The sequence below is a fragment of the Leptidea sinapis genome, chromosome 23, assembly GCF_905404315.1.
Source record: "Leptidea sinapis chromosome 23, ilLepSina1.1, whole genome shotgun sequence".
Taxonomy (NCBI): Eukaryota; Metazoa; Arthropoda; class Insecta; order Lepidoptera; family Pieridae; genus Leptidea; species Leptidea sinapis.
This window is the reverse complement of record NC_066287.1, coordinates 4,508,573-4,522,115: the sequence shown is the minus strand read 5'-3', so window position 1 is coordinate 4,522,115 and position 13,543 is coordinate 4,508,573. Positions and strand designations below refer to the sequence as shown.

The following is a 13,543-nucleotide window of genomic DNA, read 5'->3' as shown; positions in this document are numbered from 1 at the left end:
TTCAAATAGGATGTGACATCACTTATTGAAAGTCAAAAACTACCACCCATTCCAAAATGAATGCCTCAGACCTGAGAAGAACGGGCGCAACAAACTCAGCGGGCTTTTTTTTTAATATAAAAAATATGGATTACAATGTGATATCGTACAATAAACATTTATAATTAAAGAGCTTGAGGGTTCGCTTTATTCCCATTCCGTGGTATCATTAAGATGAAAATCGTTTATGCTATAGTAACCTTTCCCACACAAACGTTTTTAACAATTCTTTTAAATTTCGTAACACATTTGATTTGTACATTTTCTGGGATCATATTGTAGAAGCACATACATCGCCCAACAAAAGACTTACTTACCAACCTAGTTGTAGGCATAACAAGTTTGTATGTTCCTCGTGTTAACATTATGAATGTCACAGTTTCTAGAAAATTCCTCAATGCGCGTCCACTATACTAAGAAAAAAAGTGATTGGCTTCAGGACAGACTTAACCATATTGATACCAGAGATTGGAAATAAAGCGTACACCCTCAGGCTCTTTAATTATAAATGTTTATTGTACGATATTACATTGTATTCCAATATTTAAACAAAAAAGCTCGCTGTGTTTCTTGCGGCCCATTCTTCTCAGGTCTGAGGCAGTCTTTTTTGGGCGGGTGGTAGTTTTTGACGTTCAATAAGTGATTTTGAATTCCATTTTGGATAAAAATATTTTGATTTGAAATTGAATAAGCCGACTTGACAAAAGAAAGTGATGCTCAATTTCAAGATTATTTTTTCAGTACACATCGTTCGTTTTCATGTCTGTCTACGAGAACATAAATATAGGGAATGGTAGCTATTGCATTTAAAGTTGGTTTTTCTCTGTGAAAAGCATTAACAAAAAACGATCGTGTGGTTTTATGAAACCACGGTATAACTGAAACTTTTTTTCACATTATAGACATTTTGGAATAAAAATAATGATAAAAATTTTTGGAATAATATTCCATTAAGGGTATAAAAATTGCTTTATCAATCTTAATTTTATATTAAGAAAATTGGAATGATAATGGGAAATAATAAAAGTAGACTAAGTCTCCAACTAATATTTTTATTGAACTCCGTGTCTTAGCCCTTATTAAAAATATTGATTGAAAAGGATTAAAAATGATGAAATTTGAATACTTTTGAATACTTTCGATTCTTTTTCATGCATATATAGATATACAGTTTACATGGGATGACTGATTCCCAATACTTTTCAATTTCAATCAATATTTTTAATCAGGGAGACATACATAATACTCAACAATTATTAAGATTATATACACATATTAAAAAACTGAAGACAATATTTTATAAGGGTTTCATTCAATAGACTATATACTACACGGTCAGCTGCTGCAAACTATAGGCGCAGCCCAACCGTCACGCGACATGCAACACACAGACCAAAAAGTTTGAGACGATGTCATAAAAGTTTCGCTTCAAAAATTTGTATATACAAGAGGTTATGGATGTTGCAGAACAAAATGCCCGGAGTCAAGAAATACCTAGATGACCAGCTCTGGTACCTGAACAAGAAGTTGAATGCTCTCCAAAACAATAACAATGTAAGAATGTGAGAATTGTTTTTTAATTACTTCAAGCCAGTCCAAATTTAGCACTCTACAAGGCAGATACCAGATGGAGGCTCCTTTGCACAGGACGCCAGCTAGATTATGGTTACAACAACGGCGCCTATTTCTGCCGTGAAGCAGTAATGCGTGAACACTACTACTGTGTTTCGGTCTGAAGGGCGTCGTGAAGCTAGTGAAATTACTGGATAAATGAGAATTAAAATCTTTTGTCTCAAGGTGATGAGCGCAATTGTAGTGCCACTCAGAATTTTAGGGGTTTTTCAAGAATCCTGAACGGCACATTGAGCCGCACGCTATACTATGCATAAAACATGACTTTTAACCCATGTGATATCGATCTGAGGAAGGTACTAAAATAATTCGGTCCACAATTTGAATGTAGTGGTAAAATCCTTTTAAGATAAATGTTTATTTTTTGTAGAGATATATGTGAATTACAGGGAGTAGAATATTATACTGGGTACAAATGATTTGAGTTTTCTTTAGTGTTAATTCCGCCAATATTTGTCTTTAAACAATTTGACACGTCTCGTGCTTAATTTTGGCGAGACTACACGCCTCGTGTAGAGGCGAAACACGTGTCGAATTGTTTAAAGACAAATATTGGCGGAATTAACACTAAAGAAAACTCAAACCACTTGCATAATTATGGATTTCCGCAAAGTAACGCCTACTTCAATAAATTTTATTATACTGTGGTAAAATATGTTAGAGCTCGAGCACTATATCGGTGAGAAACTAAATCTCATGCAATAGCTTTTGCGTAATGCAATTAGTATGAAGATTTGCTTTTTAATCAAGAGAAATTTTACACTTGCTTATGTTCGACCACACTGTCGCTGTGTCAAATTTAGAAAGTTTGGAAGCATCTATGTGAAATTGTGCATCGGGTGGTCCAAGTTCTATCTCTATACATTCAGAAGTGTTTGCAAAACAAAAAACATTTTAATCGTACACATCTAAAGTGCTATGTTACGTCACTAGTGTTGTGGGACATCACTAGAGTGTCTTCTAAGATGGCGTCTTGTACAACCGCAACCCGTAAGTCATATAAGTCGTAAGGAAATTATAATGAAGGTATAATTATTCAATTCTGAGTCTTTTATTATATAAATTATATGCTCATAATACACTGACCACTATATAATGTTGGATTGCTCTTCTTAACAGTGGAATTACAAGAAGAGAGAAATCAGAATGCGGAGAGCTGTTACCGAGACGGGCAAACCGAGATTCGGCAGATGGTTTAAGAAGCTCATGCGGAAATTCGACAAAAAACGTACTTCTTTCATTACTCCTTCTCCAACAACCAATTCTCGGAATAATAAGATTGAGAGTTCTACTGGAAAAGAATCTAATGATAAAACGAATAGAAATGATATTATTAATACTCACGCTGTGAATGAATTTAAAAAACCAACTAACGAAAATGATGATAGTGTTACTTAAATAATTGTTAGTTTAGAATATACTTTTGTATTTTATGTAATTTTATATTATTAATCTATGCTCTAGTTTGTTAAAAAATATATTCCAATTGTTTTTTACACTGTTGTTAATTTATTAAGGTCCTGTAGAAAAAGGTTTTTAGTAATAACTTAGACTTCAGTGATTAAACAAACACCTCTTAATCCTAGGCCATAGAGATTGCAGAGAGTGTAGATCATAATAGTGCCGATGTGGTCCTTTGATACTTAAACGTAGCATCTCTTTGGTAAAATCAATTCTTTAACCACTTGAGATATGTCAGCTCACTGCAAAAGATGTAAAAAGAAAAAATGAAAAGAATCAATCTTAGCAGTGAGCTATAGTTATCAGAGGCTATCACAATAGATCACATTGGTCGCAGTGAAACAGGTTTGGCCTAAACTGTAGTGAGGCCGTTTTACTAATCGTAACCATAAGATTCCAGTGTTCGTTCGTCTGTCTGTATGTCAACGAGCTGTATCTCGACGCAATAGTTAGACAACTGAAATTTTGATAATGTTTGTTTTAATAGTACTATTACAACAAATAGCCAAGTTTGCAAATTACAACATTGCTGACATGAAAATAAAAGAATTATATTTTAATTTGTTCATAATATTTAAAAGGCACTATTAGTGTTATATCTTGTGGGTTGTTAAGGTAAAATTTGCGTGCGTGCGTGTAGTTTAATGTTTAGCGTTTAATTAACTGTATATCCAGTGTTTATCAGGGGCATTTATACCATCAAGCAAACCTATATCTGTAACAGCAGTAGAACTATGTGGACAGTGGTCTTCGAGGGCAAAAGTGCCAGCATACCTCATTTGTGTTGTAGCATTAGAACTATATGTATGTGCAGTATTCATCCGGGGCAGTACTCCCACCAAATCTATTTCTGTGGCACCATTAGAACTAACTGTATGTGCCGTATTCATCCGGGGCAGTACTCCCACCAAATCTATTTCTGTGGCACCATTAGAACTACCTGTATGTGCCGTGTTCATCCGGGGCAGTACTCCCACCAAATCTATTTCTGTAGCACCATTAGAACTAATTGAATGTGCAGTGTTCATCCGAGGCAGTACTGCCATCACATCTATTTCTGTAGCAGAACCCTCCGAGACATGTTTTAATATTTTATCACAGGGTGACCAGCAAAGAGTGATATGATTTTGTATAGAATTACGACAGGGGATCATACATATTATATCAAAGGTTTAATGTTGAATCACTTCGAAAACATCATCACTAAGACTTCCCCACACTAACCATTTATTTTATGAAAATAAGGGACAAGACGAGCAGCACGGTCTGCTGATGGTAATTGATATGTCCTGCCCATTACAATGCAGTGCCGCTCAGGTTTCGTGAAAAACCCAAAAATTCTGAACGGCACTACAATTGCGCTCGTCATCTTGAGACGTAAGATGATGAGTCTCATTTGCCCAGTAATTTCACTAGCTACGACGCCCTTCAGACCGAAACACAGTATTGTTTAAACATTACTGCTTCACGGCAGAAATAGGCGCCGTTGAGGTACCCATAATCTAGCCGACATCCTGTGCAAAGGAGCCTCCCTATGGTAAACTTATAAAAGAAATACTTTTACTTGGCGAGCAAGCAATAACTTTAACATTCTGTTAAATAACGTTAATAATCTAAATCTATTCTATACGAGCATAGACTAACAAATTTCCTACTAATATCCCTATCAGTTTAGTCCTATTGTTAACTTTATTTCGTGTTTAGTTCGTGTAAATTGTTAAGTTTAAATAGTATATGCTCATGTTTTCCGTTTCATTTGTACACCATTCTGCAATTAATAGCCTGGGCCTAATCGCCCCATTACCAAGATGTAGAATTGTTATAAAATATTTTCTTTACCATACAAACGTTCTTCAGCTAGTGAGATTAAAGGACCTACCACTGTTATACCCTCAGCCTAGGTCCTGCAGGAGTTAGCTACTCGAGCCACGTAGCCAGCTAACAGTCTGCAGTAAACAATAAGCCGTGCACTTTATGAGTCTGCACCCAGGACTTAGTAACTTTTAGACAAGGTATTGTAAAATAAAATTGTTCTTATACTTACATTCATATTCATCATATAAATGTCTGCACATACCGGGATTCTAACACGGGACCTCTAGCTACGTAGGCAAGGTCACTAACCACTGGGCTATAGGGGTCGTCTTAATAAATTATTAAGAGAGTTAAGATCTTTATTTCTTTAAAGTTTGCTCTCAATGATTCTTTAGGACCTAGGTTATAAATAGCGCGAATAGCCCTCTCCTGCAGCACAAAGATGGTATTAATATCAGCAGCGTTGTTCCCTCAAATACTGTGCTATGCAGATAATACTATGAAAAAAACTAAATCACCAGCAAAATCGCGCTATAGAATAAACTACTTTGTGATGACTCTGTCTACGATATTGTTTAAGTCTATGGTCCGCAAATAGAATATTAACTTTTAATACAGGCGTGCATTTTATTGTATACAACTTTATGTCCGGCGAGTTTAATTCAAATGCAATGTTAATGTTACTTTGATGTTGTTGTACTTAACGTATATTACCCAAGTAACGTAAAAGTAACTATGTACTATGTATGGTACATAAAATAAAATATAAAATTCATAATTCTCTATCGGCCGTTCCCTATATACTATCTCCAGATAGAGATAAATTACTATCTTCTACTGTCAGTAATTAGCTGTCAATAATCTGAAGCTGTCCCAATTTACCCTATAAGTCATTCATATCGCCTTATATTGGGACGCGTGAATTGAAATTTCCATACAATCTTCTATCGCTGGAAAGCTATAAATCGTCCCATTGACAGACAGCGGGTACGGATAAGGTGAGTTACCGTCTATAAGTTTATTGGGACAGAAAAGTCTACGATAGTTACTATTTTTATCTCAAGTAAGAGATAGACTGAATATTGGGAACGGCCGTAAAATTTTACGTTTTAATCTGTCCTGCAAACAGATACAGAAACTAGTAACCGTGGCGTATACTGTAGAGAAATATAAATAGAAATGGACAGGCTATAGAGAGAGGAGAAGAGAAATGGAGCAAGAGAGTTACGTTTTGGTGAAGAAGTGGGATAAGAAGCCATAGAAGACACATAATAAGAAGAATACAAAAGAAGACGACGACGAAGACGAAATTAATACGATAGTCGGCAATTTTAATGAATGAATGAATGAAAACTTTATTAATAAGAAAACACAAACCACACAGAATAATACAAGTAAAAAAGACTTACAGAGGTAAAAAAATAAGTATAAATAACATAAAAAAAAATACAAAATGCAAAAAATACAAATAAGATATGTATTTTTTTTATGGAATAGGAAGACAAACGAGCGTACGGGTCACCTGGTGTTAAGTGACCACCGCCGCCCACATTCTCTTGCAACACCAGAGGAATCACAAGAGCGTTGCCGGCCTTTAAGGAAGGTGTACGCGGTTTTCTTATAAGTTGGGTGCCTACCTTGTCGTGTCGTCCCGGAAACACCGCACAAGGAAGCTCATTCCACAGCTCCGTAGTACGAGGAAGAAAGCTCCTTGAAAACCGCACTGTGGAGGACCGCCACATATCCAGATGGTGGGGATGATATCGTAACTTGTGGCGTGTCGTGCGAAGGTGAAATTCGGCGGCAGGAATCAGGTTGAACAGCTCTTCGGAACACTCCCCGTGATAAATGCGGTAGAATGTATAATATATTAGTGATTATTCTAATTTAAAAGTTCTCTGTGGCAGTTATTGCTATCAAAAGGAACTGACTCAGCGTCATGATACGAGGGTATAATGCCAACACAGCGCTGATTTTCAGCAGCCCCCTGGTGATCCATTGAGTAACTACAATTGTTAAATAATATTATTTGTTTTATTAAAGGTTCCATTAAAATTTTTTAAAAGATAATAATTTGAAATTTGGTACTACTGATCAGAATATAGGTACATCTTAATATATATAAATCTCGTGTCACAATGTTTGTCCTCAATGGACTCCTAAACTAATGAACGGATTTTAATGGTGATTACTTCATGGAGTGCAGTTTGGTCCAACTTGAGAGATAGGGTAGTTTTTATTTCGATTTGGGACCCATAAATATTTTTATTTTCAATATTTGTTTTGTATGGACATATTTTCTATGAAAGAATTTAGTGACGCACGGTTTGACAGTTCCGCTGTGAAACAATTTCATTCTAACAACAGGGAGCATATTTACGAAATAATTTTTGATGTTTTGAAATATAAAACAGTTGTTTTTTTACTATCTACAGAACAACGTCTGTCGGGGCAGCTAGTAAATATTAAAATAATAGCAATATTATAATTAATATTACTATGTACTAGAAAAAGAAGAGATAGAACCGAAAAATAACTTTTTTTTTTCATATTAAAAAAAGTAGAGGCCTTTGTCAAATAAGGACAAACTGATGCAATATTAAATAATTTATCAACAATAATATAACTTAATCTGAATAAAGGATTGTTTTAAATAATATTAGTTAAAATATTTTTACAAAATTCAACATGTTGTTTTGAGAGTATAATTATTTTATTCAATTCTATTCAAGCCCTTCGTCGGAATACACTGTTTTATTGCGACCGGCAAAATATTATTCCACAATGCGACTTTTTTATAAAAATTAGGGACGAGACGAGCAGGGCGTAATTAATACGCCCTGCTCATTACAATACAATGCCGCTCTGGATTCTTGAAAAAAAAAAAAAATCTGAGTGGCACTACAATTGAGCTCGTCACCTTAAGACATAAGATGTTAAGTTTCATTTGCCTAGTAATTTCACTAGCTACGGCGCCTTTCAGAGTGCAATGTAATGCTTATACATTACTGCTTCTCTTGCTACCGTTGTGGTGCCTATAATCTAGCCGGCATCCTGTGCGTAGGAGCCTCCCACTGGTGACTGTGTTAAGAGGAAGCTACTAGCAAAACGAGAGATATGGATATTTGACGGGAAAATATAGATTTTTCTATGCGTATATCACAGAGGTAGAGTTTGTGAGGTAGTAGGGGGTAATCTCTGGATCTACTAAACCATTCTTTGAAAATTCTGTTACCAATAAAAAGCGTCATTATTTATAATATCAAAAAAAATCCCAACTGGTAGATGATAAACCATTTTTAAAAATAAATATTTGTCAATTGTTAGAACGCGTCTATAATTGTCTTTAACTAAATATTTTAGCTAATTCAAGTGTTAAAAACTCGATTTATTCTTACATCGACATTGTGCCGTATTTTTTAATGATCCCCGTGATACTGGTTAGTATACATACATATTGTATTTTTCATATGGAAGAGTAGGACAAACGAGCATACTAGTCACCTGATGGTAAGTGATCACCGCATCCCATACCCTCTTGTATCAAGAACGATTTTACCAGTGGGAGGCTATTTGCACAGGATGCCGGCTAGATTATGGGTAGACAACGACGCCTATTTCTACCGTGAAGCAGTAATGTGTAAGTATTACTGTGTTTCGGTCCAAAGGGCGCCGTTGTTAGTGAAATCACTGGGCAAATAAGACTTAACATCTTATGTCTCACGGAGAAGAGCGCAATTCTAGTGCCGCCCAGAATTTTTGGGTTTTTCAATAATCCTGAGCGGCACTGCATTGCAATGGGCAGGACTTATCAATTACCATCAGCTGTTCGTCTCGTTCCTTATTTTCATAAAAAAAAACCGACGCATAAACGTCCAATAAAGGTATTGGAAAAACGAAAACGCATGTTTATGCGCGTATTTCCGCGGATGAAAATCGAACCGAGGTCTCCGTGGTAAGAGTCAACGGTTTAAACAATTGGGCGACCAACCCTTCGACGTATCGACGTTGTCTTAGATACGGGTGCAAATTTCCAAGTAAATCAAATGTTTTCATGTTGGAGCAACTTATGTTCAATTCCGTTACAAACATACATACAAAAACACAAATATTTTCCTCCTTATAATATTAGTGAAGTTATATATGTATGCATAAACAAATACACAAATATTTACATCCACTCAGCTACAGCGGGTATCAAATTTAAATATACATACCAAGTGTACGTGCTCACTCATTACAGACTATACAGGGTGTACTGACAACAACACAAACTTGATTTTAATATAAGTAATTTTATCTGTATTTATCATTATCTTGCACGGCATTACAGCATCAGTTTGTAATGTCTTAATTTAATAAGGACTATTACTAGTTTCGTCTAAATAGCTTTCCATGTAACACATTATAATACATATACACTAGTCAAAACAAAATAAAAGCCACCACGTTTTTACAGTATTCTCATGAATTCTTGAGGATTAAAGGTTAATTAATGATTCGATTGGATAAAATAATTGATTCTTATTGTAGTCAGCATAAAATAATTAAAATAACAATTAAAAAATTAATTTATCTCCACTTTTTCTAAATATTAACATTTTTGCAAAACTAAACTTTACTTTTTTAAAATGTTAATTCAGCCACTAGTTAAACAAAACTTAGTGTTCTTGACAGAATCGTCAATTTGGCTGAGTTGAAATCCGCCTTAAAATCGGGTAGAATCAAGTGGTTTTAATAAATTATCAAAAACTACCCACTTTAAACAATTATGCAGGTATTTCATTCAAAAACGTGTGTATACAAATAAGGTAACACCACGATAAATAATCAACTACTTGAGAATGCATAAAAAATAAATTATCGCCAACGAGGTCAAAAAAATCAAGTGGCCCTTAGTTTGTTTTGACTAGTATAGTATTACATATGTCTCGTTCCAGGGTTATTTTAAATTTAATTTTTTTTGTTAAGTTATGTATTTCTATTTTCTTATATTATTTTCCAACCAGTCAATCGTGAACTGTGTCTATACATATGGAATAATATTGAACTTACTTAATAATTTATTTTATAGTTTTATTATTTTATAACACATTAAATAATAATAGTAATAAAATATTAATAAAACAACGTTTTTATAGTGGAAACATTACACCCTGGTTCAAGTTAAAATAAAAACCTAGTTAAATAACGCTACGCATTGGGTCTATGTTAAGTATTTTGTCGTTTTATTTCCAACGGCGTCGAAAAAATCCCTCTAGGAAAACATCTCTTCGAATGGTGATATTATTTCAATACAAATGTTTAATTAAATTGATGAATTAATAATAGAGCAACCTGTAGTTATTCGTCTAGAAGCGAAGTCGTATTGAAAGTAACCAGCGAGGTAAGTGCTGTATTTCGTACAGGAATTATAGCATTGCACGCTACATAGGGGTGTGCTACAACTGTAGATATCGATGTTATGATAATTATATTTATTGTTTTTCATATTATTATAGAACATCATTATTATTAGACTATTTTAATCCACTGCTAAACATAGGCGTTTCTTAATGCGAGCCCCTTATCCTGATCTTTGGATATGCTCATTCAGTTGCGGTCTTTACGAAAAAATACGTCCAACTCAGCGTTTATCTGTTTTGTGGCTAATGTAAATGCCACTTCACCTTGCTAATTCGATGGGCTATGTCGTGGACCGCTGTTAACGTAACAGGCATAGTAAAGAGAAAAAAAATAATTAAGCTTTATATACTTCTGATAATAAATCTTTTAAATTCAAACGCCACAAACTACGTTTCTTTTTGATCTAACTTACTATGATTAATTTACATTTTAAGCCATATTTCTTCTTATTTTGTGGTCTATATCCTCTTAATATGAATTTAATGAAATCTGTATGATTGCTTTAACGTATTTTTTTTAATATAATGTGACTGTTGGCCTGGGTAAACTAAAATTTTACGTTACTTATAACCTAAAATTGTATTTTAGTACTAGTACTACACTTAATGTAAAAATTTACAACATTACATAATATTTCACTGAATTTTAAATGAAAGGATTTGAGGTGAAAAACTTGTTAAACATTTTCAAGCATTTATTTCCAGTAGTACAAATTTCATGATATTTGTCCGGAAATTAAATTACTTGAATTTTACATTAAAGTCATTTTTATGAAGCATCGACTAGTTATAAATTTTAATATTCATTACTCTGAAAATTATCATTATTTGGCACCCAAATAGGGACGTTTGCAGGATTTCGTTAATCCAAATCAAATAAAATCAAAATTATTGTATTTCGTTTGTAAATTGCATTACACTAAAATAAATATGTAAATTTTTCATACTGCTCATTCGGAAGGCATATTTCCTTAGAGAAGAACGAGAAAGAAACTCTAAGTTTCGCAACAGAATGGTATTACAAGTTCTTATATTTAATTAAGCGGTCCTCCACAGTGCGGTTTTCAAGGAGCTTTCTTCCACGTACTACAAAGCTGTGGAATGAGCTTCCTTGTGCGGTGTTTCCGGGTCGATACGACATGGGTACCTTCAAAAAAAGCGCTTACACCTTCCTTAAAGGCCGGCAACGCTCCTGTGATTCCTCTGGTGTTGCAAGAGATTGTGGGCGGCGGTGATCACTTAACAACAGGTGACCCGTACGATTGTTTGTCCTCCCATTCCATAAAAAAAATTACAAATCATTTCAATTAAAATATATGCAAAGAGATGCAACAAAAACACTGAAACGTCAATTAATAAATGCCTTACATAAGTAAGTCAAAAAAATGTAAATTAATAAGTAAAAACATAGTTATTAAGTACATACATATAGTACAATACAGTAGTTACACCAATCTACACATACTGTAAATAAAATCATGGCTTTATGCGAGCATGACGATACCTGTCACGAGAACTCTACCATATAACAAAGGATAACGTTTATCTACATATATTAAACAATGCTCAACATTCTTATCCAATATAAATTATATTATAATTTGTGCTAAAAGTCTCTTTCAACTCTCTTTCCGAAGTTGATCTTGACCGTTATCAATTTTAATTTTATTTATTTATTTAGAGACTTAAAAAAGTGAACACCATTTACACGATAATTTATAGACCAAAGCATTAGACTAAAACTTAAGGCTGGTGATTGCAACTGGCAGCCCAATTAGACCTAAGCCTGTGCTAGGGCTGTCCAAAAATCCTCGGCCTAATTGTTAAAAAATAAAATATTAAAGTTTTCTTATTTAATCTAAAATTTTAATCTTATGAATTATTTACCTAACTAAACTTAATTATTATTAGTTTTATTTGGATTATCATACATATAGACATAAATATATAAGAAACAATAAGAAAAGTTATTAAAAAAAAGAATAATATATATAAAATATAAGTAATATATTATTTATATTATATTAAGGACAGCATTAATACCTTAACGTATAAATTCAAATTTATCGACTGCAGCTCATCACTATAAAATGTCCTCTTAAGTGCAGTCTCGTTCTCGTAATATCGATAATGTATCGCTAATTACGAACGTTCTATCGACAGAATTGCACATCACTTATATTTTGTTATGGGAAAGTAAGGACATTGTTAGTGAAGAGTTTTCCTTAGTGCTGTTTTACAATTAACGCATAAAGAAAAATATTGCACTGTATGTATGTAATATACATAGAAAAATTTACCTCATCAACTAGTATACACAAATATATTTATAGTTATACATATTATATTGTAATTTTAATATTACCCTATAAATATATTTCGATGTAATAAGTACGATTTTGTATCTTTTGTTAAAAAAATTGTTATCTAAAGGTTATATTTATTTTGTATCAGAGAATTTATTAGCTCTTTAAACTTTTGTATTTTTTTTGTAATAATTTTTATAAGTCTTAAAACTTCACTATGTAATAAGCATCGTTAGGAACTATTTTGGCTAGTGTAATATTTATAGATTATCATACTTTTATGTAATATAAATAGCTGTAAGTTTCTTTATACAAATAAATAAATAAATAAATGTGGAACAAATTATATAGTTGTATTTCGTATTTGTATTAACTACATGTTTCATTTTTATATATGTATCTATATATTTAAATAAATGAACCCCTATTTTACCTGCTCACTGTTTAGCTTTAGAACGGAAAGATTTTCTGATAATTTTTAGAAGGTTTTTATATTTAAAAAATTGCGCAGAAAGTTTAAAAACATCACGACTACCCAGCTTTATTATAAACTTTTTCAATGTACCTAACCTTTAACTTTCATTGGTTTAGATAATAAATTAATTCTTTTTTTTCTTTTGAACAGAACGATGTCCGTCGGGTCAGCAAATATATCTATATAAGTTAACACAGGAGCGTTGCCGATCTTGCTTCTATTTCAGCCATTTGTTTTCAACGACCTGGTACAATCAGTACCAGTTATTGACATATTTTTTTTTTCTAATCTAATCTATCCTACTAATATTATAAATATTGCGCATTTTGTAAGAATGTATGGATATCTGTTGTTATGATATATTTTAAGTGTTTAGCCACAGAAACTGCTTTTATGTTTTAGTAAAATTA

General features: G+C 33.2%; 2 protein-coding genes across 2 annotated transcripts in view; both read left to right on the top strand.

Moving 5' to 3' along the window:
* LOC126971286 (uncharacterized) overlaps positions 1 to 3,069 on the top strand; it is a 69,576-nt gene extending 66,507 nt beyond the window's left edge. The window contains exons 24-25 of the mRNA XM_050817511.1: positions 1,507 to 1,593; positions 2,791 to 3,069. Of these exons, the coding sequence (XP_050673468.1) occupies positions 1,507 to 1,593; positions 2,791 to 3,069 (366 nt within the window). The remainder of the gene's footprint in view (positions 1 to 1,506; positions 1,594 to 2,790) is intronic.
* The window catches only part of LOC126971412 (uncharacterized), a 370,061-nt gene that overhangs the window by 100,818 nt on the left and 255,700 nt on the right, over positions 1 to 13,543 (top strand). The gene's annotated exons all lie outside the window — the stretch shown is intronic.